This window comes from Pyrus communis, chromosome 1 (assembly GCF_041283825.1).
Source record: "Pyrus communis isolate YQ-2024b chromosome 1, ASM4128382v1, whole genome shotgun sequence".
In the NCBI taxonomy this organism is placed as follows: domain Eukaryota; kingdom Viridiplantae; phylum Streptophyta; class Magnoliopsida; order Rosales; family Rosaceae; genus Pyrus; species Pyrus communis.
Window position 1 is genome coordinate 2,413,345 of NC_142565.1, and position 26,608 is coordinate 2,439,952.

The following is a 26,608-nucleotide window of genomic DNA, read 5'->3' on the forward strand; positions in this document are numbered from 1 at the left end:
AAAATTGGTTCTGAACAATGAGATTTCCTACGGTGCTCCAGAATATCAGATATTTAGAATTTCTTAACTGTTTGATGATCTTTGATCGAAAGCACAAAAATAAAATCTAACAGTTAGAAAAAACATTCTGAGATTTGAGACTCGACTACAGACATTTGAGACTCTTCAAAATCTAATAATATTTAGAAATAAAAAAACAGGCATTTCAGCCATTTGAAACCCTACAGAGTAAGAGTACATATACATACATATTTTAACAGAGGAGTGTCTGAAGCTCTCTATCTGCCATCAAAAACCATAAACGACGATGGAGTTTGGACATCGAGATAGGCATTTCAGACAATTGAGAATCTACAGAGTACACTATACAACATAGAACATACATATTTTAACGGAGGAGCGTCCGAAGCTCTCTATCTGCCATCAAAAACCAAGAACGACGATGGAGTTTGGACATCGAGATCCATTGCCTGCAGGAAACCACAACCAAAACTAATCAACATTCATGTACTTTGTCATTTTTTTATACGAAACAAAATATGAACCGGTTTATTTCAGTCTTTGACCTTTACTCTTTACTTACCTGCCTCACTTCAGGGGTGCTTGATACGGGCTCTTGGTACACACCATTGATCAGAGGTTCCTGCATGCCAACATGTATGCAACTCTCATACAACGATACCTCCAAAAAAGAAAAACATGAACAGTTAAGTGTCTACAAGATCTACCTGCAGTAGTTGAGAATGACCAGGTGAATCATGTTCGTTAGAAAAGAAAATGTTAGGATCAGTTTGCTGGTTTATCACCAGGCTATCTTGTTCGTGCATGCACTGAACCACCTGGTTCGTTTCAAAATTGTACAAACCCTGTGTAATGAACATGGAAAGATCAAAACCAGCTAAGAAAACGTGAACACAAAATATCAAAGCTTTACATATAGAATATCAGAGCATGAAACCTAAACATGACCACCACATGTGATGGCACTTTTATCATTTCATATAATTGCAATAAATGCAAGCCCGGACTTGCCTGGATAATATCATTTTCCGCTGCAGCTTGAGGTGAGGCGTACAATAGCGGACTTGAAATGCAGGAACCAGTATTTTGTATGGATGCATTGTAATCGCCATTAACATTTGTTAATGGACCTCTGTCTAGAACGGCTCCATCCTTTTCCTCGGCTCCTTTTACTCTATTGTCATCCTGATTATTGATTGCAAATTCATCTAGAAAAATCTTTGCATGTTCAGTATCAGAAACATTTGCAGCCGTGCTACTTGAAGTCAAAGCTTGAGCATCCTCAGGCCTTAATGTTAAGATTTTCTCCACACCTTCCATCACTTGATCAAGTTGTCTAACAGCAAACTGAAAAGCCTCCTCAGATTCAGAAGCCCTGGCTGGTAACATAAGAATCCGGTGGCACAGAATTTTGTAACGGCTTCCCACGTTAAGCTTAGGGTTATCACTGATGGCATCACTCACTCTTGCACTCCCTAACCTTGCATCTTTGGTCCATCTCTTCAAGATATATTTGGAGGGGAGAACCTTTATATTGCGGTGATCAAGCACTTTAAGAGCATGGCTACACAGAAACCCAACAGACTCAAATTTCTTACAACTGCAAATGACTATGTCATCAGAAGAGTTGAATGTAACTGTGTGCTCCGTACTTTTACCAAAGATGTTGGTTTTGTACTCAAAGAATGAGTCATTCTCACTGCATTGATTAACAACAATATCTAAAGACTTCTCGTATCCTCGCTGAAATACTTGAAACGCTCTTGGCGTGTAAACATTACTTGCATGCCTTAACAAAATCACATTTCCCATCAGTCTTGGAATACAACGGTTCATTTCAACACTAGCTTCTATTTCTTTGCAACGTTGCTCATCTACCACCCTTTCAAAATGCTTAAAGAAACGAAGCACATCTGGGTCAGAGTTTAGGTATTTTCTCAAATCATTGAATAAACTCTCAACCAGATGTGACCCTTTCATGTCAACAAAAAAAGTATTCCTGTTATATACCACAGCCCATTTTTCTCGTTCCCTAAACATCCACTTTAACCAGTCATTCTTCCGAAGGCCATAATTATCCAGCATATCTCCCCACGCACGAACAAAATCATCCTCATCTTTGGGGTCATATATACAGCTCGTAAAATCATTGACAAAAGCCTCAGTATCTTCTACTACGTGGTGAAGGTGCTTGAGAGAACTATGGCACATTTGCCATGTGCATATGCGATGGTCTGTTTCCGGTAAGACTGAATTTATTGCCTCAACAAGTGCTGGATCTTGATCGGTATGAATGACCTTTGGTTTCTTCCCTGACATTGTCTCCAAGAAAGTTTGAAATAGCCACTCAAAAGATTGAACAGTGCCATCATACAAAAGTGCAGCAGAAAAAATAACTACCTGTTTGTGATGATTTACGCCTATAAACTGTACAAATGGCAGACACTTCGTGTCTGTTCTGCAAACTGAGTCCAGACAAACCACATCCCCAAAATGTTCATAATCTGATACCATATTATCATCAGCCCAAAATATGTTACTCACTTTATCATCAGCATCAACCTGTAATGCATAAAAAAACGACGGGTTTTCAAAGTGCTGCCTTTGAAAGTAATGCAGCAAACGTCCCACCTCTCCCTCCTTCGTACCTCGAGTCCTTTCAGATTGAAGATGATTGTCAAAATCAAAGGCAAAACTATCAGCAGATTCCCTTATTCTAGGTCGTCTACTCATCAAGTCAAATGCCAATTTCGACAGTGGCCCGAAGTCTTCTACCAAGTCAGCTGCTTGAGGAACACTGGATTCTCTTTGTGGTGGTAACATTTGAGCAATACTTGGATTTATGTTGTCATGATTGTGTTGTTCTTCAAATTGCGTAACCCGGTATTTACTATCAGGTTGACGAGTAATAATAACATGCGCCAAGCAACCAGTTCTTGTTTCCTTGCGACGTTTCTTTACATTAGCATCTCTTTTGTCATTCTGTCGATAACCTTCTCTAGAACAAGTGAACTTCCTCGATACCACCTGGCCATGTACCTTACTCCTATTGACCCAGTCTTTTCGAACATTAAAACCCACCAACCTGGCATAGTTCTTGTAAGATTTGTAAGCATGTTCATCAGATTCGAATTCTGAACCAAGTTTTAAAACTGAATCTATACTGTGTGCACCTATGGAAGAAATATTAGGCTGAGTAGCATTGATAGATACAAATTTTGGGCTGCAAAAAACTTGCTCTACATTCAAGTCCAACCTATTTGCCGTTTGAAGTCCGACATCCATGACACCCTCATGAAGACCACCAAAATCTTCATCCTCCCTTTCCATGGACCTGCATTACTACATAGATAATATTAAACACTAAAAAGAATGGCAAATAAAGGCGACTAGCCGCTTTCTTTTCTGGTAACTAAAATCGGATTTTTTCATCCCTAATCATATATTCCTACTAGTATGGCTATAGACTTTACTGCATAATATTGTTGGCAGGACAAGATAATCAACAACAATAACTAAGCCTTTTCGGCTATATGAATCCTAGAACCCTATTGCACTCGGTTCTGTGTCATGTCTTCCGTTAGATCCAAGTACTCTAGGAAAAATCAAGTTGCACAATTGCAACAGAGGTATTCATATGCTTTGGTTTAAGATTACATTGAAGAAGTATTCATATGCTTGGCTTGCATCTAAGAACAAAGTAGTAAATTTTACTAAAAACAGGGGAAGTAGTGAAAGTAAACTGCATGTGGGTAAATGAAATTTTACCATGTATAAATCTACACACAGTGATTGCTGATGAATTGAGCTCACCCAACTGCATTTCCGTTCGTCATAGAAATCGCCATTGCAACAGAAGGAGCAACAAGCTCGGATTTTGACAGTGACCCATCAAATTTCCAATGCCGAATCCAATGTGGGTAGTATCAGAATCTGAAAGAGATTAGAAAACTAGAATTTGAATTTCCAAATTGCCAGACATTTAGCTGAAGGTCTCTACAAAATCTGCTTGCCCGAGAAAGAGTCCTCTTTCAGGCTGAAGAGAAAACCCCTAGATTTAACGGTCGGATTCGGATTTTGGGGATCTGGAGTGAGATATTGAACAAATGGGAGAGATTTGAGCACAAATTGCAGTGATGAAGGTGCTTATTTGGGTTTTTATTTCTTATTTTTATTTTTTTGGGTGGGGACGAACCGTTCGACAGGGTAAAATATTAATGCCACTTTCCTCTTTATCTATTAAGAAAAAGAATGTTCGTCGGATCCACAAAATTCGGAGAATCAAGTAATCACGATCGTTCATCGTATATCGTACGATTAGTTTTTGTTAAATACTATTTATATTTAATTTAAAATTTAAAATTTAAAATGATTTCTGACCATATAATATACAATGAACGATTGTAATTGTTTGATCTCTAAATTCCCACGAAGAAGATCCGGCCGAATCCTTTTCCAATTAACAATAGGGTAATCTTATAAAAATATATATAATAATAAGGTAAGCTTATAAAGAAATATAATAATAAGGTAAGCGTTTAAGCCCAGCAAGATGGGCCTGCCTAATCTTGTCAATTAAAAATGCAACATTGTCAATTTAAAAAATATTGTCAATTAAAAAATAAAAATACTTTTAATCTTATATCATAAAAGAAAATCGTTGGCAGTAATGTCATTTTGCACAAATTTTTTTTTTTTCTACCCACATGTCATCATAGAATAACTCTAATTTTAATAAATAAAAAATGTAAATATAAATTTTCTCCACTCAAACGTCTTCTCTCTGTCTTTCACATTTTTTCCAACTTCTCTCTCCCACATATTTCCCGAAGTGTGGGGTTAGGCTAATTACAAAATAAAAAAGAGAAATTTTATTTAAATTCATGTAATCTATTTTTATACTCAACTTACTCTTTGTATCCATTTGATTTTTAACTAAACTATTAATATCTCTTTAAACCCAAATTTATTACCTATTATACCCCCATAAACCCAATTCAATATGTAGATTTTTGTTTACACCTATTTGATTTTTAACTCTATTTTTACACCGTCTGGAAATGAACATTGAAAATTGGGATGTGAATTCAGCCATAGCTGATAACAAGACTGACACTTCTATAAATGTTGATAAAAACCATGTATCACCATCTCTCCCTTTGCATTATCAATCAACGGGTGCATTATTCTGGTTTTGTTTTTCTTCCAGTTCCCCCCTTTTTATTTTTTAATTCGATAAAAGGCCATATATGAAAGGAGATTGGAAGTTTGAATAAATTGATGAGCTTAAAATTTATTCATGATGATTTTTGGTTAATTAATAAATTAGGTAGGGTTTCAGGTGATTAGGTTGTGTCTTATTGAAGTTGGCTTTTTTTTTCTTTTTTTTTTTTTTTTTTGTTTTTATAATGATTGTGGGGTTTCACATAGTTGCAGGCAACTACAGAAAAAGGAAAATCAGTGCAAAAGATGGAAAAGGATGAGAGAGAAGTTGGTGGTAGTGACAAATCGTTGCACGTGAATCATGAAGAAGCATTGAATTGAAGCAGGAGCTACGCAGGGACTCCTTCTTCAATCAATCGATTTCAACATGGCTTCTAATATTAATTGAAACACTTCTTTCTATTTTTTGTTGAGTGACTGTAGCAATTTGTTGTTGCAGAAAGATAAACAAACTATGCAGGATTGATTTAAAAAAATTTAAAACCAAAATACTCATATTCTAAACTCTAAAAAATTGAAATCAAACAAACAAAAAATTCATAAATTGAGTCATATATTGGTTGGAGGATTCAAAACTTCAAAATCACCATTCATCAATAAAAAAAACTTATTTTTCTCTATGAGAGCTATTAGGGTTTTAGCTGGAATAAACATAGCATAAATAAAGAGTGAGCGCAGGGTTTAATTAAAGTGTTTGGGTTTATTGATAAATTTGAGTTTTAGTATTAATTTCATTTTGTACTTAATAGTAATTATGCAATAGGATAAAATAGACAATTAACGTTTAAAATTTAAGTTGGGTGTAGAAAGAGTTTACATGGGTTTAAATAAAATTTCCCAATGAAAAATGCAACATTTCGCGCAACTCAAGCTTACTTACTAAGCAAACATAGGTTTGGGATGGAAAGCAACAAAGCAACGGATTAAGAACTTACGAAAATATTTGCATAGTTGGTTATTCTTCTTGAAAACGAAGATTTGAAGTGGTCTATAATTTACTAAGTACTTGGTATAATTCACGTATTCATATACAAACTAATGCAGATAAAGTAACACGAATATTTTGAATTCTTTTTTGACAAAATCAACCAAGCCTAACTGATCACGACATCTTGATATTGATCGAGTATGGGGACTTTTTCTGACTCAATCCACCCATAAACCTAAACCACGACAACCTTCGTACCCAAAGCGTTACGACAACGTCCAAAGTCACCCTTGATTGTTATGTTAGCCGTAACGCGTCATCTCTCGTTCTCTCATTTCGGAAAAGATTTTGTAGTATTTGTTTATGATGACCTGGTCGAGAGAGTAGTACTATACCTTGGTGTAAAAGTTTTTGTGGGATATTTGAGGTTGGTTTTTTTATAGTAAGGCTTGGAAAGAGTCTTCACTGTGGAAGGGCAATGGCTTGAACCAAGGAGATAAAGGTGACTCCTAATCCAGTGAATGCTGTACAAGCTTGACTTCTTTTTTGGTTGGCAGGGTCAGTTTCCGTAAGGATAGAGATAAGCATTCATAATAAGAGTTACTTTCACGAATATGTGGCAGGCCAAAAGTTTTCTCATAATCGATTCCAAGATTGAGTCTGAATTTTCCTCAATGGTGATATTGCTATCAAGAAAAGGTTTGAGCCCCTCTCTATCTGATAAGGTAATGAACAATGTCTTCCGCAAGACTGACAATTCCTCAAACATGACTTGCTTTCACTGAGGTACCCTTGCTGCCTCACTATAATTTTTCAACTTCAAAGAGCTTTTTTTATGTTATGTGAAATTAATGATCGATTGTTTTGCGTATACGGTTATCTGTAGACCTATAATCAGATGTTCTCGATAACGTCATATATTGGTGCCATTTATTAAGAACATATATCGTACCACAAAGTTGAAACATTTTCCCCATTTTATTCAACAACATTAAGTTCTCTCTCTGATGCCCGTATCATCATCGCAGATCAGAGCATACATTCAAGGGAAGGAAGAAAAAAAAAGAAACAAAAAAAAAAACAACATAAGCAAAATGGTGAAACTTCAACATTATTCCCTTGACAGCATTGTCGTAGCACATCAGTTGGTGTCTGCAAAAGAAAAAAACACATGATAAACGTATAAGATGATATTAATTAATACTACAAATAGTAATTAGTGTACGATGATCAGTTAAACATATACTTTTAGTTGACTAACCACAAGTGATGGGGGAGAGATTGCACTGGGCGGGGAGGCGAGCGGCGACCCTGGCAGCGTTGCAAAGGCATTCAGGATGGACGGCTTGGAGCGCGCCACAGCAGTCAGAGTTCGGGTTCGTGTTGGTGGAGCCAGGCACCACAAAAGGTGCGCACACATTTAGGCTGCTCAGCTCGGCCAAGCAACTGCTGCTCTGAGCATCAGCCTTCTGAGTGTGCACTGAGAGGCTCAGGGCAATCAACAACACAAGGGTTGTAGCAGCTTGGAAGCAGCTGAAGGAGTTGATAGGAGACTTGAAGGATGCCATGATTAGGGTTTAGGAATAAGCTTTATGATTAACTATGGATTATCTTGTAAGATAATCAAGTCCGTTTATAGTTGGCAATTGGGTTAGGAAGAGGTGGCTTCATGTATGAATCACCTAATTACTACTAGGTTAGATGAACAATTTTCGTGTGGGGGAAAATGACGTATGTCTCATGATCCACTTAAATGGTATACAACCTAAAATGTACATCGACAAAATCTCTTAAATTTTGCTATCTTTTTTCAGAAAAACTAACGAAAAATTCTAAAAAACTTTAGTTTTAATGAAAAATGATAAATAAAGATGTAAGTGAATAGTACCAGGAAAGGTAAAAATGTTATTTTTCGTTAAAAATGAACAGTACCAGAAGTATTTCGTTAAAATTCTTTTTTTTTTTAGGATACCAACTATTAAGTATAAAATTCACAAATAATGTATCAGGTAATGTGTTGGACCAATTAGATTGTGTAGTAAACACTTGAAATAGTGCTACACAGCTCAATGTGCAAATGTGCCACTTAATGATCCACGATGATGATTTTTTATGTGTTCATATTGAATATGTGTCATATTGAGTATGTGTTCACATCATATCAGAATTGTTAGGTTATATTACATAAAATAGTAAAGTTTTGAATCTAGCATCTAGAATAGGATCCTCTCGAGATTCCTTTCACTCGGATTCTCCTGATCCTTCAATCGTGTCTCAAGCATGAATTAATTAGCTTTTTTTTTTTTTTTTTTGCTCTTTTTGGCTTTTTCATGTTCATCTTTGTTCCCCTCTGCTCTCTCTCTCTCTCTCTCTCTCTCTGGGAGGACTTGGTACCAGTTTTGGGCAATCGGAGGCAAGGAGACATGTGGGCGTGGTGGGTCGGCAATTGGAGCCAGAACCCATCAGAGAACGTAGAGAATTGAAGGATCCGGATGAAAGACATCTAAAGAGAATCATCATAATTGTTCAACTTGGTGCTAGGAAATTGACCTTTGGATAATATATCACGTACCTTGGGTTGCAAAGAGCATATCCAGTGTGAGAAAATTGAGATTTGGATAGAAACCTTTCATTAAATGAAAAACCAGCTGCTATCAGCTGGGGGAGCAAATGCTTCACAAAAAGAATCATGAATGTTTAAGTACAAAACAAAGCTAAACAAAACGCCATTGCTAGGAGGAAGGTTTATCTTCAGCTGCAGCAGGAGCTGTCCAATACTTTTTCACGGCGAACAGCAGTTTTTCCCTCTCTAGAGGACCGTCTTCGTGGTCTACAATCTGGCTGTCCCATTCCATTCCGTCGATGATGCTCTTGATCTTCACCAGCACATCAACATCGTCTCGGATGACCACACTCCCCTCCGGCCTCAGAATTCTGTCCATCTCCAGCAAAATGTCTTCCGCTTCGCATCTGCAACTCGAATAATGTGACACACATTGGTACATGTTGGTATTTAGTCACACATAAATAATATGCAAATGACTTGGAAAATGTTTAGGTTTTACCTATCTTCGTAGAGGCTAAACACTGAATCAGCATGAAGGAAGTCATAAGTTCTTGGATATGTAGACATTGCTTCACACCTGCGAATTTTGAAACAACTCCAAGCATGTTAGTCTTGAAAATTTAGATGTATGTCACATAGAAGATGTATGATAAAATGTTACGAATTTACCAGTTCTGATATGTTCCGATCAATCCTCGTTCGTAGATGACTCCAAGGGTGTTAGACTTAACCTCCACCGGAACCACATTCATGACCCAGACAGGGAGATCAACTAGGGCAGCAGCAAATCCACCCAACTGTGCATTCATGTCCAAAATATTTCTATACCTTCCAGGGTTTCCGAGCTGATTATTCACCGATTTATAGTACGAAACTCTCTTCCTCCACAGCTCCGAATCTTGCTTAAAAACGTCAGCCGTCACACCTTTCACAGTTCCCTTGCTAATCCTTGGTGGGATTGCATTGAGCCTATGTGGCCAGTTTGCCAACTTCCCTCCTGCAACTTCTTCATTGTCTGAAACTTCTGGCAATGGGGTTAAACAAGTCTCCAACTTTGTGTACCTTCAACATTTTGTACAAAATAAATGGATGAGTTTAACGAAAAACAGTTCAGTTATGTTTTTCTTTCTAATTAAATTAACGAAATTCATTAAAAACGTGCACATGACACTAATCTCAATAAGACCATAACATCTGTAACTTTAAAAGATAAAACTAAAGCGGGCACATACCAAGCGGTATCAGGATCATTAGCGGGGCAGAAATTGCGAGCCTTGCCGAACTTGCGGTTGTTTTGGCAACTCAAATGGTTGGTGGGTTTTTGCCAAACGGCAATGTCGTCCTTCTCCGCCAACTTTTTCCAGCAGAGGCTCTTGGCTACATTCTCAATGGAGGTCTGCTCTTCATTCAAATCCTCTTTGGTTCTTTCCCAACCCTTCCAATATTTTGCCCAACGGATCGGCGGCCCCGATAGAATCCAGTACCCGCCCGGTCGCAGAACTCTGTCCACCTCCGTTAAGTAAACCCCATCTGTACCAATTCAAAATGTGCGAAATTGCGTAAGTACGTAATTACTAATTCGTTGTGATATAAACTGATAACATGATTGATGTGTTATGATATTAATAAATAGATTTACGTACTCTTTAAATTAATAATACTATATGATCGTGTAAAGATTACCTAAAAGATTCGAGTAAAATTTGAAGGTTAAAAGTGACTTTAGAAGTTTTACCGTGTTGGCCCCAGGGAATGAGGCAGCGAGAGCAGTGGGCCATGTCAAAGGCTCGAGAAGGGTAAGGAAGTCTTTTCGACGCAATGACTCCGATGAGGGCGGGCACTCCGCGCTCGAGAGCAAATTGGACCTGCGATACGTGCGTGTCCCTCGGCGCGAACGACATGGCGAGGATGTCGCGGGACAACAGGTACGCTCCCCAACTTGCTACCTGCGTTGCATGCACGCACGTTGAGAAAATAAGAAATTAAAATCACGTGGCTGCCACGTGGAACCCTCTCGAGTCAACGAGGATGACACTGCTAAGAAAAGAAAATTATTTTCGATAAATGCATAAGGAGAAAATAAGTGTGGTTAATTGTTTCTCGAAAAATATTATAGCGTAAGATTAAGACCAACTTTGAAACAAGGTAAAAAATTATCTCTTGAAAAATATTGTAACACAAGATCAACTTCATCCTGATATCAGGGTAAGGATTACGTTGAATATATATTACACCGTGACATATCAGCAATGAATAAAATTTTCTTGCTTAAAAATTGAATTGTCATAAATTACAAATCAGCTCGGTGATATCAGATTTGGTGAATTTATTTTCCAAATCGAAATGTTTTATTTCGGATTGAGGAACCAATAATTCAGTCTCATGGTTGACCAAATTATACATAATAAGTCTTAATTATGTATATTATTTGCACTTGATGATAGGATTGTGTATATTCAATTGAGATTTTGAAGGATTTTAATGAATTTATAAATTCATGGATTTTGATGGAGTTTAATTGATTTTAGAGATTCTATGTAGATTTTTGAGTGAATTTCCTTAAATTTTCAGGGGGAGAGGTGATATTCAAGAATGCTTAAAATACACTACGAAATCTCTCAAATTCCTCTTAATTCCCCAACTTTTATAAATCCTTCAAAATTAATCTCTAATTGAATACTAAAATAGTATACACTTCTTCAAAATCCTGATTAAGTACACCTAGACTTTCAAAGAATCACTTAAATCCTAATCGATACACCTGGATTTGTAAAAAGAATTAAGATCTTTCAAAATCTCAATTGAATACACCCAAAATCCTGCGAGATTCCTTTCTCAAGTTGGGAGTAAATCTGCAAATTTGAATTGCTAAAATTAGGAGGGAGGCAATGTCCTAGTTTGGGAAATTATACTGCCCCTCCCCTACCCTTCCTATTTTGTTTTCCTTCTTATTTTATCACTAGGATATTAAAGTTGTTTAGTTGTGACCATCAATTACCAACTAATCCACAGCTAAATTCATATTTTATCCAAATTTGTCCTAATTCACATACCATCACCAGTTTTCTTCTAAAAAATAACCATTCAATAATTCGAATTAAAAACAATTATTTATCCAAGTGTGTTAGACTAAACAAGTAATCACTTGGTGGACGATGGGGATGAAAGATTTTTCAATGTGATCGGAATACGGGATGGTACATCCGTGTTATTATACAAATGATGAGATATGTGTGTAAAAAAGTTAATAACTTAAAAAATAAAATTTTCCACTACTTATATAAAACCACATGATATATCACCCGCGTTCCGATCACAATAAAAAATTTCTCAATAAGGACAACTAGGAGTATTAAAATATGTTAATGAAAGACAAAATATTATCATAAATCTTAATTAAGTAGTAAAGAAACAAATGAGGAATATAATTTAATTAGTAAATCTAATCGTATTAATTTGTAAATAAACAAATGAGGATAATGCAAGCTTGCTTACCCCACAGCCTGTATCAATGGCGGTCCGAATCGAGCCATCTTTGAGATTGATGAATTTGCCAATATCATCAATGTACGCGTCCGCACCGTTAGGGAACATGGTGCCTCCCCCAGGGAACCTAAACCTATCTCCTTCGTATATGATCCAATTCTGCACGGCCTTCTCCACCGTCAACTCCTTGTGCGGCGCATTGGCGTACCAAGCCAGATCCCGGCTTCTCGGCCACGGGAACACGTTTTTGTAGCCGTGCGGTGCTGGGATGCGGCACTTAAGGAGCTGGCTCGTCTCGGGGCAGTGCCTCTCTCTGTATATGAGCCTGTCACGGTCAAACTTCAGCGACCTCTTGTCGTCCTCGCATGGCGTGTACTCGCTGTATTTTGCATCGCAGCGCGGGAACACGTTGGTGGTGGTAGCGTGGGAGGACGTGGCGGTGCTGAAGTTGGGGCTGTGGTGGGAGGTGAAATCTAAGGCTGACACGGTGGTTGTTGTGGTTGTGGTGTGGATTTCGTTGGGGGATTTGCATGGGAGTTTGAAGGTTGGCGTGGAGGCGGTTTTGGTGACCGCGGTGGGGCCGCCGTGTTGCCAGAGGCCGAAAAAGTAGGAGCAGAGGCAGAGGAAGAGGACGACGGGTAAGGTGTAGACGTTGGGTTTTTTCCAAAGGAATAGAGAGGGTTTGGAGGGCTTGGAGGTTGGGTGGTACGGAAGGCGGTTGTCCTTAGAAGCCATGGATGTATGGTGGTGGTGGAGAAAAGTGTTTGACGATTTTCTTTCTCTTCCCTTGGAATTTAAAAGAGTTTAGATTTGAGGGAGGTGGAGGCAGTGAAGGGCTTAGATAAATAAGGTTATGATGCACGTTGCGGCATGTGGGATGGTGGTGTTTGTCTAATTTACCAACACATTGGGGTTTGGATTTTGAAATAGACCTGCCAAGTATAGGCAGGTTAATCTGGTTCTTCTTGCTTGCTTGCTCGAGAGGGCACGGTGCGGAATTTCTTATTGATTGAATAATTTATCTTGCCACTTAGTAAGAGATCTTATGTTTCATTCTTGCCAAAAACGAATTCGAACAACATTATTGTTAGCTCATGGCGAGACTAAGCCTACCCCTTTAGTGTAGATAATATTGTTTGTTCAAAAAATAAAAAATAATAAAATGCCTTAACTCATGGGGTTTGAATTAGAGTTGTCAAAAATGTAACTGAGATTGGGTTTGAATTAGAGTTGTCAAAAATGGATCTGAGATTGGTTTAGTGTGTAAGCTAAAGGTAAATAAATGTGTAACAAGTAAAGTGAGGCCAAAAGAGTTGAAAATGTTAGTTTCAAGGGGTAAGATGAGACAAAACCAACTTTAAAGGGTAAATTTGGGTTAAATGATAGTTTCAGAGAGCATTTCAAATAATAAGCCTTCTTTTTAATGTCCTCCCAACATTAGTCTACCTAGTTGGATTATATCCATCATTGTGTAGAAACACTACTATATTACACTAAGATGTGTAGATTTGGTTAAATCGTATCATAAGTGAGTTGTTATAAATTGTAATCGAATGAGAGTTAAAATTAAAATATTTCATTAACAAATTGAAAAATACAATTAATACAGAACGTATTCGTTTCTATATGGCCTCAATGCCATGTTACAAGAAAAAAGAAGTCAAATATTGTCATTAAGAAAATATATATCAAATATCAACTGGTGTATGTATGTAGCTACATGCTCCAAATGAACCTCAGCTAGTATCGCACTACATAAAACCTGGTACCAAGTTGCAAGAAAAAATAAATAAATATTGTCATTAAAATATATCTCACGTATCAACTGGTGTATGTAGCTGCATGTTCCAATGAACCTCAACTAGTATTGCACTTGCATAGATCACAGATCCCACCGAATCTTTTACACCAATGTTTCGTAATCTCGCGAAGAAGATAAGCAAATCAACTGATTCACCTAACCCCTCTCTTCTTCCTAGAAGGAAGGAGTTCGAATAGGGAAATTCAATTCGCAAGGACGCAGATGGCCCTAAGATCGTAAGATCGAGATCGGGCTATTGAGGCTAAACGGTACCAAGTTGCATGATAAAAAAAAATCAAATATCGTCATAACATATAAATTTCGTTGCATTTAAACATTGGCTTCTTTTTTTCTCATTGATACGGTTGTGTGGGACATTTCAACACGCGCCCTCATGTGGGACCCACTAATTGGATTCTACGTGGAAGATTCACACATCGACAACCACGTGGAGCCAAGGGGACTCACCCTACACGTGAGGCCAAGTGACCCACCATCATCGCGCAGGCCAAGGGGACCCACCCATCACGTAGCAGGACAATATGGGCCCGCTCCTTGGCTATGATACCATGTAGAATTATTAGAGAGGCGGGTCAAGGGCCCACTTCTAACAACACCGATACTATCCCCAACTTGGTTACCACCTGCACTATTCGTTAGGTGTGGAGTTTTATCACAAAATGCTTCGGTGTTAGTTGGAGTGGGGTTAGGATATTTAAACTTTTTTTTTTTCTCATTGATACGGTCAATGTCAGACATTTCAACAGGTTGAAACCAAGTTGACGGTTGCTTAAGTCTATTTTTTTGTTTTGTTTACAGAAGTGAAAGGGTGTCAGAAGAGTACAATTTTTAGTGATTAATTTCTTGATTTGGAAAATCGCTCAAAACACAAATTAATGAATTTGAAACCGCTATGCGACTACCATACATACCACTAAAAAGATACGTTGCAGATTCGTCACAAGGATGATAGACGCAACAAACCTAGCACCAAAACCTTGATATAAAGCCATTACAAATAATGAGGCCGCACAAATCGCCATATCGACACAAACAACATCTACTACGTAACTCTCTTTATGCACGATAAACAAAAGCATAAGCTAAACTAAAAAAAATAAAATTAGGGCCGATGACGTGTCCACATAAGACAGGCGGCTTCAGAGTTGGCAGAAGGCGTGGCTAGCAAAGGCACTGGAGATGCCAGTTGTAGAAAGGACAACGCAAATAAGGATTGGTGGTAAAGGGATTCTAAGCCCAATCCACCATTGGCCTCGTAGCGCCAACGCGAACCCATAAGCCTACATAAGGTTTGTTAGCACCAATAGCTGTCACAGTTTCACATCAGGCAGTGTGAGTCACAGTTTTAGCAAGGACAACAGCAACGACATTCGTGGAGGCCAGCCTTTGACGACGACGCCATAGGCCGCCACAACCACGAACCCAATTCACTACAACATTCCTACATAACCATAAAAATGCAGTCATTCGGATCTTCTGAAATCATAACCATCTATTGAACTAGATCCACAGAAACCAAGAGCAGTGAAGTTGTCAACTTAACACATTTACTTCTTCTGTCCTTTAGCATACAACGCCGTGGCATGCAAACGACCATCAATCGTCAACTATCTGTCGAAAATCATAAACAAAAGCTGTATGGGCAAATTCGCCCAATCCAAGAAGACAGATGATTTGATATCATAGAGTTTTGTGGAACGGTGCAAACTACAAAATAACGAAATGCATCCTTCGTAAATTTGGATAAAAAAAATTTGGATTAAAAATGGTCAGGTCCAGAAGCTCGTGGCACTCACATCGATTATTGACTTTATACTTAACTCTGCGAGTCTGCGGTATAATTTGATCAAAACAAAGTCCTTTTACTCTCCAGCTGTGGAATTATTGATTGCAGCGAGGGAAGGACTTCTGTTTGCGTCTAAGTTGGGTTTCAATCATGTTACTTCTCCTCCGTGGCTGACGCCATTTTTGGAGGTGGAATCGGAGTTACAGAGTCAATGATTGTTTGTGATGGCAAATTTCCTTTTGGTGGATTGTGCCTCCACATCGGGGGTCTTTAAGCCAAAAGATTTTTTTAAAAGTCCATGATTATCATATTTTCCTTCTCTCCTTGATTTGTATTTTATGTGTATGTTACTTTTTGGTTGTTGTAAATAAAATTCATCTTTAACGATAAAAAAACACATTCACCCTATTTGTGTATAACTTGTGGCTAGTGCACCCAAAACTTCAATTCGATAATTATGAAAAAACATTATATACATATGATATGCAACCATAATATAAAAAACCCAGAATTTCAAAATATATGTATATGCAATTTGATTCATGCAGACTTAGGATATCATGATAATTGGACGTGAATAAATCTACAAAGAAAATACGACTAATACTGAAGCAGGAGTAGTATCATTGGGCAATTGAAATTTGTGTTTCAATTTGACCACCTGAAAATGCTTGTTCAAAGATGTTGAATGTAGCCGCTTAATATTACAGTTTAGTAATATTTTTTTCCATTTAAAAGTGAGAAATTTTATGTTTGACTTCAATAGATGATGAGTTTAATACGAAATTATTATGATAGACCTATTGTCTGGTTTTGCTCAAATTCTCAACCGTTATTATAAGTAATGTAGTCGTATAAATTAAAAAAAATCATGAATGTCATTCCACAAACTTAAGAATAGAAGCTTGGGGAATAAGAAAACAAAGTAAACCAATATAGCCAAGGACACTAACATGTAAATCCTAAATAGGTCACCTACTAGTTTTGATCGAGTTGCTACTTAGTATTACAGTTTAGTGATATTTCTCTTCACTTGTAAGTAAGAACAACCAATTTACTCCCGCACTTTTTTAGTGTAAATAAATTTTGATCAAGTTTGTAGGATAACCCAAAAAAAAGTACCTTAGTCCTAGTGTGTACGTATACATTGTTTGTGCACCAAATCTTTATCATGTCTCTTAATACCATGCATGATCTAATTAATAACTTTTCACGACATATTCCTTTGCATTATGGCTAAAGATTAACCCATGCTGATGATTAAGAGACCCAACTGCTAAATATATATGCCAAGTTCATCCATGGAGATTAATTGACTGGAATATCCCGACATATGATTTTTGAGAAATCTCGTACTTTTTTGGGGTTATTTTCTAATAATTTACACTGTCGGGATGGGAAATCGAATTCCAACTCGCCGTTCAGATGAACACGAATACCCACCCGAAGCCGTAGAATTTTCCAGGTACATTTTTGGTGATCACTGCAACACTCCCCTAGCCACAGGCCCTCCTCCACATCAGGTACTTAAGTCAAGATTAAGCGTAATGCAGCTTAATTAATTTGTTATGGCCGGCCGGCGGAAAGTAATTATCTACTAATCTTTGTTCGATTATATAAAACATGTTATGTAGCCTGTACCGGTAGTGATTTTAGCTCCACCAAATAGAAGCAGCGGTGCAAACAGGTTTCAACCCTTTGGTGTTGCACAAAGCAGTCACTTGGGGTCCTCCTCATATCCCAGCAGAAGTTTTAATCGACAGTTGCTTGAAGATGAAGCTTTAGCTCACGCGTTGCAGATGCAGGAATTGGAGAACGACTATCAGCATTTTTCCATGCAAGAACACTATAGGGTATATAGAGTTCTATGTTTTTTATATTACAAACGCTATTCCTTCTCTAAATACTCCATCGACCGGACAAATCCACCTTTGATTAATTGGCCTACATTTTTTTCAATTCGCTAAAACTGCAGGATGAAATCCAAGATAATGTCGATGTAGATAACATGAATTATGAGGTAAATTCAATAATATATGAACATTATATTTTTATGAGTTATGATGTTATTCTATTTAGAGGATATTTTGAGTTTTCCGTAAAATATATTCAACCTGAAAATTAATAAAAGCAATATATTTCATTTTGCATTCAAAAAATTGCATGTATTTAGTATGAGATCATATCATTGCGACAAAGTTTCAATTGAGGTGACGCATTGACACTTTTTTTTTTGTTGTTGCATAAGACCTATAGTTCTAGTGGCATAGTCGAATTCTCTCTTGTATTGAAGATTTTAATTACTTAAATAAGAACCCAATTAGTGTTAATCAGTACTACGTACCAGGAATTGCAAGCATTAGAAGAAACCAACGGCAGTGTTGACCAAGGACTATCTGAAGAGATTCTTTCTATATTGCCATCTCACAAGTACAAGCCACCAAAGAGAAAAGTCGGTTCGACAGATGATAGTAACAAAGAGTAAGACAGACCAGTTCTCTGTGATCTTAATTTTTGTTTTTTTTATGCAAAACTGTGAGCGCTGAGCCTTGGTGCGACGGATATGTCGTTCTTTTGTGACCAAAAGGTCACGGGTTTGAAACTGTATACAATCCGTTTACAAAGCAAAGATATGTAAACAGATTAGCTTGTCTGTTATAATTAACACCCCTGCATTGACCCTCATAAAATGAGACGCCTTATTAACATGTGATCGCTCTTGATGCTAAACTGTGATAAAAAAGAGATTACTTTGGCTTAATTGGATGAATAATATTATATCATTTTGTAGGTGCTCTATATGTATGATGGACTATAAAAGGGGCGATGCGATGACCACTTTGCCGTGTTCGCACCGGTATCATGAAAAGTGCATTAAAAAATGGTTGGAGAATGATAAGGTATTTAAAATGTTTAAGATTTTTTATTAATTCTGAGAGATGATTAGACGATGGAAAAAATATTTTAATTTTGTTAATAATTATTTCTCCCTCTTTCAGAAATGCTGCATCTGCAAAAAGGAGGTAATGCCTTGAGCCATGGAAGAGAAAATTACAGTCGCCAGCAGCTAGCTCCATAAATATTTGTATGAATTTTCTGTGATTTAAAATTGAAATTAAATTCATGTTATATTACTTCTCTATATATAGTGATAAAAAAATCTTTTTGGACCATAGAAAATAAATATCATTGGTAAATTGTTATGCTTTCCTCATTTATTTGTGCAAGGCATACAATTTACAAATTTCAAGTTGTAATTTAGTCATTATTATTATTATTTTTTGTAATTTAGTCATTATGGACCATAGAAAAGAAATATCATCGGTAAATTATTTATTTACCAAAAAACAATTGGTTCAAAACAAATTTGAAGTCATGGGTGTCAACATGCTCCATTTATTTATAAAAAACTCTTGAATTGGGTGAGATTTTTCAACGTACTCAGAAGACGAATGAATACATGTCATAATAGAGATACAGAAAAATATATCATCTGATACTTTTGTTTTGGATATTTTCTCCTTAAATCGGATTGGGCCTATTGTAGTATTGATGATAAAAACAAAAAAAAAAAAAAAATGAAAAACTTGAAAAAGCGAAGTTTGTTGGGCCTATTACAATTGGGTGTGAATCTTGACTTTGTTGGGCCTTGAAGAAAACGACATCGCGCCTGCATTTGTTGGACTTTGTTGGGTAACAGAAACATCATCTTGAAACATCCTAAGATCGCCATTGTCTGTGTTTCTGTCCCTGGGGTTAAATTAGTCAATTGGCAATCTTTAACGAAATTAAACAGAACAGAAGCCACACGTGGGAAAATCAGACGGTAGTCTGTCTCTATCCGCTAACCCTATATGGTGAAGACAGTTATATTCTCACACTCATTTTTTTCGTACACACTTCTCGTTAATTTCTGTCATTAATCTTTTGTAATTTATCTAATTTGACAGTTAAAAATCGAGATAATGGGTGCAAAGAAAAAAAAAAAAGAGTGAATAGCATTATTTTACGATAAAAAATCGAACACAGTTGGGAACGAAAAAACCATCCAGCCGGATAACCACACGTGTCCAATATTCTTTAATTACCTTGCGAATTGTCATATTTGTCCTCGATTCCGTTACCGAGAAGGGGAAAGACTGCAGACCTATTCAGTTACAACCGGATGCACTCGATCGCAGCTTGTACAGGCTAATCCAGGTACGACCCTCATAGCCCATAATAAGTAACCTAGAGATCAGCTAATCACATTCCACCACGTGTCTCTAGTCTTCGTGTCGCCATCGCGCGATCTACCACCGACTATTATCTTCAACCGATGAGAGGACACGTGTCCCTACTTTCACCGATTGAAGCCGGTGATATAGGGTAGGGCACCGATGCAGCCGGTCAGTCCCCCTCTGCGATTCGCGGTAGTATATAAGCAGCGCCCCTCCAACTTCTTTCTTCTCTCCGTTTCTCTCTCTCTCTCTCTCTCCCCAAAACTTCTCTGCAAATTTCGGCTTTTGTTTTTTTTTTTTTTCAAATTAATGCAACGTTTCGGCTTTTTAGAGCTCCCGATTCCTGAGGTCAGTAGCTGCCGTACATTTATCTCGATTAATTTTTCTGTTTTTTGCTTCGATTTTTGTTGCTATTTCAAGTTATCTAATTTGGTTAATTAAATTGTGCTCTGATCGATCTCTGGACTGCAAAAAGCTTACTGATTTTTTGTTCTACTTAGTCTTCGAAATTTCGTTTCCGCTGCTCGATCTTCTTGTTTTTCTGCTTGATTACGATTTTTACTAGTTTAATTTTGTTCAAAATTTGAGCTGAAGCTGCTTTAAGTTCGTCTTTAGTCTGTAATTATCAGTTTAATTGATAAAGATTGAGCTAAACAATTGATTATTCCAATTGTATTTTGTTAATTTTTGATTCGGTTGAACTGGGTTGGGTTTAGATCCTCTAGAAATTACGGGGTTCAGGGCTGATAAGCTAATGTCATTGTTTCAAGGGTAGCTTGGTTGGAAATTAGGGTTTTTGTGGGCTCAGTAGAGAATCAACGTTTGGAACCCTAGGGGGGCTTTGGGTTTGAGTCGGATTTCGTGTTTCTTGCCTCGTTGCTGAAATTTACTTATCTGGCCGGTATTGGTTTGGAATATAGTTTAGTTTCTATTTTTAGTTTTTTTTCCTGGTCCTACTGCTGATAGTGTTGTTTCCTCTTGTTTATCTTAGATCCCCATGAGAAATTGTTGAAAGCTCATACAGAAAATAAATATTGTGCACCATCTTGGGTAGCATATTTATCGAATAACTGGTGAAATTAGTGACAGTGAGGTGGGGTGTCTGAAATTGTTTGTATTTATACTGGTGAGAGTGCCCAGATTGTATTTGTGAGCCTTTTTCTTAGAGGGGTTGCTTGTTTCTTTTGTTTTTGTATCTATTGAGTGGGCTGAGCATATTAATTATTGTAAAAATACTAAGTCAGGCCTGGCTCTGGAGAGCTACTTAGACTCTGGCCACCAAAGGGCGGTGCCTCCTATGGTGCCTTCTCGGGTGGCTGGAGGATTAGCTCAGTCTTCACCAAGTTCTGGAATTTTCTTCCAAGGGGATGGGCAGTCTCAGCTTGTAGTTAACTCACACTTGAGTTCATCTTTCGGGAACTCTTCTAATTCCATTCCCGGAACTGGGCGTTCAAATCTCGGTCCGGTTTCTGGGGACATGAATAATGCAGTTTTGAGCGGTGTGGCGAATTCAGGTCTAAGTGTTGGGGCAAGTTCTTTGGTCACAGATGCAAACTCTGTACTTTCTGGAGGTCCCCATTTGCAAAGAAGTGCAAGCATCAATAACGAGTCATACATGCGCTTACCAGCATCACCCATGTCCTTCTCTTCCAACAATATTAGCATGTCAGGGTCATCGATTGTGGATGGGTCTTCCGTAGTGCAACAGAGTTCTCAGCATGACCAGAATTCTCAACAAATTCAGCAGAATCAGCAGCACCAGAACCAACGGCAGCAAGGGCCTTCTAGTGCTACTTCCTTACCAACATCCCAAACTGGTCAGGTTTCCCTTCCCATGGGAGCGCGAGTACCTGGAACCTTTATTCAGGATCCAAACAATTTGGCCCATGTCGAGAAAAAACCCCGTCTGGATATCAAGCAGGAAGATATTCTACAGCAACAGGTGATACAACAGTTACTGCAAAGACAGGATCCAATGCAACTCCAAGGTCGAAATCCCCAGTTACAAGCCATGCTTCAGCAGCAGAGATTACGGCAGCAGCAACAGATTTTGCAGTCAATGCCTCAACTGCAGAGGGCCCAGTTGCAGCAGCAGCAGCAGCAGCAGCAGCAGCAGCAACAACAACAACATTTGAGACAACAGCAATTTCAACAACAAGCAATGCAGCCAGTATCTTCCATTAAGCGCCCCTATGATGGTGGCGTATGTGCTCGTAGGCTGATGCAATATCTATACCACCAGCGGCAACGTCCTGCTGTGAGTTCTCCTGTTTAATGCACTCCATTGTGCAACTGTTTTTCCCTCTTCAGTTCCATTTTAGATGGGTTTATATTATAGACATGTCTTCCTTTTTGTTATAAATATGTTATTTATACATTCATACTATTTCTTAGATTCATGGACCAATTTCAGTTCCGTGGGATCTTTTATTGACATTTTTTTACATCAAGAAAGTTTTATAAAACTCTTAGGTTTATCTAATTATGTGTGGATTTTGTTGACAGGACAATAGTATTGCTTATTGGAGGAAGTTTGTTACAGAGTATTACTCTCCTCGTGCAAAGAAAAGATGGTGCTTGTCATTATATGATAATGTTGGGCATCACGCACTCGGTGTTTTCCCTCAGGCTGCTATGGTCAGTATATGCGTTAGTTAACTCCTGTCCAGTCATGTGATTTGTTTCTTGTATAATCATAAGTGACCGTGTCTGTATCTACAAATGATACCCTTATCTATATAATTGCATAGTTAACGCCTAACGTCAACTGTTCTCACATGTGAATATTCTCTTTCTTTTTGGTCAGGACGCGTGGCAATGTGACATTTGTGATTCTAAATCTGGAAGGGGTTTTGGTAAGAAAATCTGAAGTTTTATGTTAGTTTATTGGGACCTTGCCAAGGGTTTTACAAAACAAGAACAATGATTTTGGGGAAACAATTAGTTTTTGCTTCTTATTTGTCTTGGGGTACTTCTTGCTCCACTTTTTATGCTTTTTGCATAGATGGACACTACCCTCATTGTCTTTTTAAGTTTCTGCTCTGATGCCCCTTACAGTCGACCATTTTCTATCACTGGTCTCCTGAAAAACATTTCTGTGCCCAAGTAACTTAGAAATGTATAGAGATCTCATATGGCATCACCTCCTTGAAATATTTAAAGTATTTATAGTATTTTAAACTGAAACTAACCAACTAGTTTCATGTCATGGTTACAGAGGCGACATTTGAAGTGCTTCCTAGACTTAATGAAATCAAATTTGGCAGTGGAGTCATCGATGAGCTTTTGTTCTTGGACTTGCCACGTGAACGTAGATTTCCTTCTGGTGTCATGATGTTGGAGTATGGGAAAGCAGTTCAAGAGAGTGTATATGAGCAACTTCGTGTTGTTCGGGAGGGTCAGCTTCGTATTATATTTACGCAAGATTTAAAGGTAAGAAAAGAATTCTTAATTTTGACTGTTGGTTTCTGTGACTTGGAAAATAACCTGCTTCAAACCTTCTACTTTATGCTTTATCAGATATTGTCTTGGGAATTCTGTGCAAGAAGACATGAAGAACTTCTTCCTCGTAGGTTGGTTGCTCCGCAGGTACTGGTCTATGTTTGCCTTATTTAAGTTTTTTTCTTATTTGGATGGTTGACATGCATTATACTTTATGTATGCATTAGCTAGAAGCACTTTTTTCATTGTAATCGTTATTTTTTATTGGTACTTCTCAGTTTGAGTTTGGTGATGGTGAGAATATGATGATCGGTAGTGATATCCGGTGATTTAGCTCATGTGTTATGAGAAATGTGCAATTCTGGAACCTGTAATGACATTTTTAACTCTTAGACTGTAATGCATGTGTAAAGGTCTTTTGGGAATCTATTAAGAAATGTTAAATTGGTATAGTGGTTTTATTCCTTGATCTGGTTGTATTCCTATGAACCATCTTAGTTTGATTTTAGTTGGGCTGGGAATATTTTTCTAATTTTTGTATTTTCTGTTCAGTGATTCATTATAATTAAATACATCACAATGTTAGCAGAAAAGAAAAGTAGATAAAATTGGGCAGACTCTATATCTCGCACTTATGAAGCATGCTTTTTTCTTCAGGTGAATCAGTTGGTTCAAGTTGCTCAGAAATGTCAAAGCACAATAGCTGAAAGTGGATCTGACGGGATCTCTCAGCAGGATCTACAAACAAACAGCAATATGTGAGTTTATGAATGGATCAGTGAATGCCTTTTTTTTTCAGTACTTGGGTATTAGATTTTGATTCCTTTCAGAAGGGCTGCCCTGATGTTGATTGTTTTCTTTAGGGTACTGACAGCTGGACGGCAGCTCGCAAAGAGTTTGGAGTTGCAGTCGTTAAATGACTTAGGTTTTTCCAAAAGATATGTGAGGTGTTTGCAGGTATATCCTATTGCATTTATGGACATGAGTTCTGATTTAAGAAATAAACTTAAGTTATATTTTCTTATTCCGAGTTTTGTCTTAATTGCTTACTGAAAGCTGTTGACAGATCTCAGAGGTTGTCAATAGCATGAAGGACTTGGTTGACTTCTGCAGGGAGAACAAAGTTGGGCCAATTGGTTAGTTTCCCTTGACCCCATATTGCCATGTTGTAAATCTCTGCTGCTGCTTTGCATGGATATTGATTGTTAGTACCATCTTGGCTTTACATGCATGCACAGCACTATCTTAGTGAGCTTCTTAAACAAACCATGACATGATTACACAACTGATACTCTACTTGCTACTATTTGTAGCTTTATTGAGTCATACTGCGATAAGCATTATCTTGTGGAATCTTCAATTTTGAGCTAAATATACATCTCGAGTATTATGTCTGATTATATAAATGAAGATTTGGCCTCTAACATTCTCCCGTCACCAGACCTGTCGTCTCCAACCTATTTTCCTGTAGGAAGTAGTTTTGTCATTGTTTCTTTAGTTCAGTATTGGCCTTAGTTCAAGTCAATCTTTAATGCGGTGAAGAATTTGGTACTTGGTTGCTTAGTTTTTTGTTTTCTCCTGTGTTTCTGTTTTCCTTTCACCCCTTTTACAGTGGTCCATTGACGTAGTCTGTTGGTTGGTTGAATCAGTTGCGTATTAAATTGTCTAGCAACAATTATGACTGACATTTTTTTATAATGATTTATTTTCTTAGTAACTTATGTTGATAATTGCAGAGGGCTTGAAAGTTTATCCTCGGCATGCCACCGCGGCCAAGCTCCAGATGCAAAAGATGCAGGAAATGGAGCAGTTAGCAAGTGCTCAGGGTTTGCCCACCGACAGGAACACACTCAATAAGATAATGGCATTGCATCCTGGACTGAATAACCAAATGAACAACCACCAGATGGCTGGTCGTGGAGCTATGAGCGGTTCAGCGCAAGCTGCTCTGGCACTAAATTACCAGAATCTGCTCTTGAGGCAGAACTCAATGAATTCAAATGCGAACTCTCTTCAACAGGAGGCATCGTCTTCCTTCAATAATTCCAATCACAGCCCATCTTCAACATTCCAAGGTGCCGCTGCTTTAATTCCGGGATCCATGCAGAGCTTACCTGGTAGTGCCTTGTCAAGTCCCCATCTACCCTCGCGACAGCCGCAGCAGCTGCAGCAGCGGTCACTTAGTTCCAATAGCTTGCTACAACAAAATCATTCAACTGGCTCCCAAGGCAACCAGACCTTGCAGCAACAGATGATCCAGCAACTGCTACAGGAGATGTCCAATAACAGCGGGGGAGGACAACAATCTCTTCCCAGTCCCAGCACAAATGGGAGTGTGGGAAGGAATGGATTGAGTTTTGGAGGCAACAATCCAGCGGCAGCTCCATCCACCTCCAATGTGTCTGGTAGTCACGGCCCTGCTCCAAGCAGGAGTAACAGCTTCAAAGCCACTGCAAACAGTGACTCTTCCGCAGGAGGCGGTGGTGGTAACAATGCCTACAACCAGAGAGCCCCGGATTTACCCTCAAACCTTCACTTGCAGGAGGATCTGGTACAAGACATTGCCCGTGAATTCACAGAAAATGGTTTCTTTAACAGCGATCTTGACGATACCATGTATGGCTGGAAGGCGTGATGCTAACATAATTTGGCCTCAATTCGCTCCCATTGGGTATGTGGCCGGCATATATCTTTGTACAGGACAATTTAAAATAGCAGTTTTCCACCCCCTTTCGTTTCGATTTGGTCTCAGTATTGTTGTGACATCGTGCACTTGTACTTGGGTAGTTCAGTTGAGTAGGAATTTTTTGTGTTTTCTGAAGGTGTTTATGTGTCTTCATGTCTTGCAAGTGTAATCTATTGGATCAAAAACAACTCTTGAGAACAGCTTTAAATTTCCCAGTTATATGATATTTTACATATTTCACTTCTGGTTTCTGCAAATTATACAATTTAAAGTGTTCCCCTTTCTGAAGTCTTCATCCATTTAAATTAGGGAGTTTTAACGAAAAGCTCGCGGTACTGTTTATTTTAATGAAAAACTACATTTTTATACTAAAAAGGCAAGTCTAGTACTATTCACTTTATCTTTTATTTTATCCTTATCGTTAAAACT

General features: G+C 38.0%; 4 protein-coding genes across 14 annotated transcripts; 1 reads left to right on the forward strand and 3 right to left on the reverse strand.

Moving 5' to 3' along the window:
- Positions 1-154: 154 nt before the first annotated feature.
- Positions 155-4,244, reverse strand: LOC137720660 (protein FAR1-RELATED SEQUENCE 5). 7 transcript variants are annotated; one of them, XM_088692213.1, is made up of 6 exons: positions 3,790-4,208; positions 3,195-3,355; positions 1,033-3,106; positions 729-866; positions 584-643; positions 155-470 (listed from the first exon to the last, which is right to left on the reverse strand). In XM_088692213.1, the coding sequence occupies exons 3-6, from the start codon at positions 2,842-2,844 to the stop codon at positions 414-416; spliced, it is 2,067 nt and encodes a 688-aa protein (XP_088548339.1). In that variant the 5' UTR covers positions 2,845-3,106; positions 3,195-3,355; positions 3,790-4,208; the 3' UTR covers positions 155-413. The 7 variants fall into 7 exon arrangements, with proteins under 7 accessions (XP_088548339.1, XP_088548337.1, XP_088548338.1 ...); XM_088692211.1 differs by having other exon boundaries at positions 3,278-3,355; positions 3,790-4,159; XM_088692212.1 differs by having other exon boundaries at positions 3,278-3,363; positions 3,790-4,159.
- Positions 4,245-7,123: 2,879 nt separating this feature from the next.
- LOC137719608 (protein MEN-8) lies at positions 7,124-7,789 on the reverse strand. Of its 2 annotated transcripts, none has more exons than XM_088677367.1 (2): positions 7,419-7,789; positions 7,124-7,324 (listed from the first exon to the last, which is right to left on the reverse strand). In XM_088677367.1, the coding sequence occupies exon 1, from the start codon at positions 7,738-7,740 to the stop codon at positions 7,429-7,431; it is 312 nt and encodes a 103-aa protein (XP_088533493.1). In that variant the 5' UTR covers positions 7,741-7,789; the 3' UTR covers positions 7,124-7,324; positions 7,419-7,428. The 2 variants fall into 2 exon arrangements, with proteins under 2 accessions (XP_088533493.1, XP_068314745.2); XM_068458644.2 differs by having other exon boundaries at positions 7,434-7,788.
- A 996-nt stretch (positions 7,790-8,785) lies between these two features.
- LOC137721441 (putative methyltransferase PMT15) lies at positions 8,786-13,161 on the reverse strand. Its single transcript, XM_068460535.2, has 6 exons — positions 12,234-13,161; positions 10,474-10,684; positions 9,971-10,268; positions 9,408-9,800; positions 9,238-9,315; positions 8,786-9,142 (listed from the first exon to the last, which is right to left on the reverse strand). Exons 1-6 carry the CDS (start codon positions 12,957-12,959, stop codon positions 8,905-8,907), a joined length of 1,944 nt encoding a protein of 647 aa, XP_068316636.2. The 5' UTR covers positions 12,960-13,161; the 3' UTR covers positions 8,786-8,904.
- Positions 13,162-20,234: 7,073 nt separating this feature from the next.
- LOC137720042 (putative transcriptional regulator SLK2) lies at positions 20,235-26,419 on the forward strand. Of its 4 annotated transcripts, none has more exons than XM_068459044.2 (10): positions 20,235-20,400; positions 21,297-22,309; positions 22,558-22,689; positions 22,859-22,907; positions 23,270-23,484; positions 23,572-23,640; positions 24,151-24,251; positions 24,357-24,450; positions 24,560-24,629; positions 25,230-26,419. In XM_068459044.2, the coding sequence occupies exons 2-10, from the start codon at positions 21,350-21,352 to the stop codon at positions 26,126-26,128; spliced, it is 2,589 nt and encodes an 862-aa protein (XP_068315145.2). In that variant the 5' UTR covers positions 20,235-20,400; positions 21,297-21,349; the 3' UTR covers positions 26,129-26,419. The 4 variants fall into 4 exon arrangements, with proteins under 4 accessions (XP_068315145.2, XP_068315143.2, XP_068315146.2 ...); XM_068459042.2 differs by having other exon boundaries at positions 20,271-20,400; positions 21,044-22,309; XM_068459045.2 differs by having other exon boundaries at positions 20,279-20,400; positions 21,543-22,309.
- The last annotated feature ends 189 nt before the right edge of the window (positions 26,420-26,608 follow it).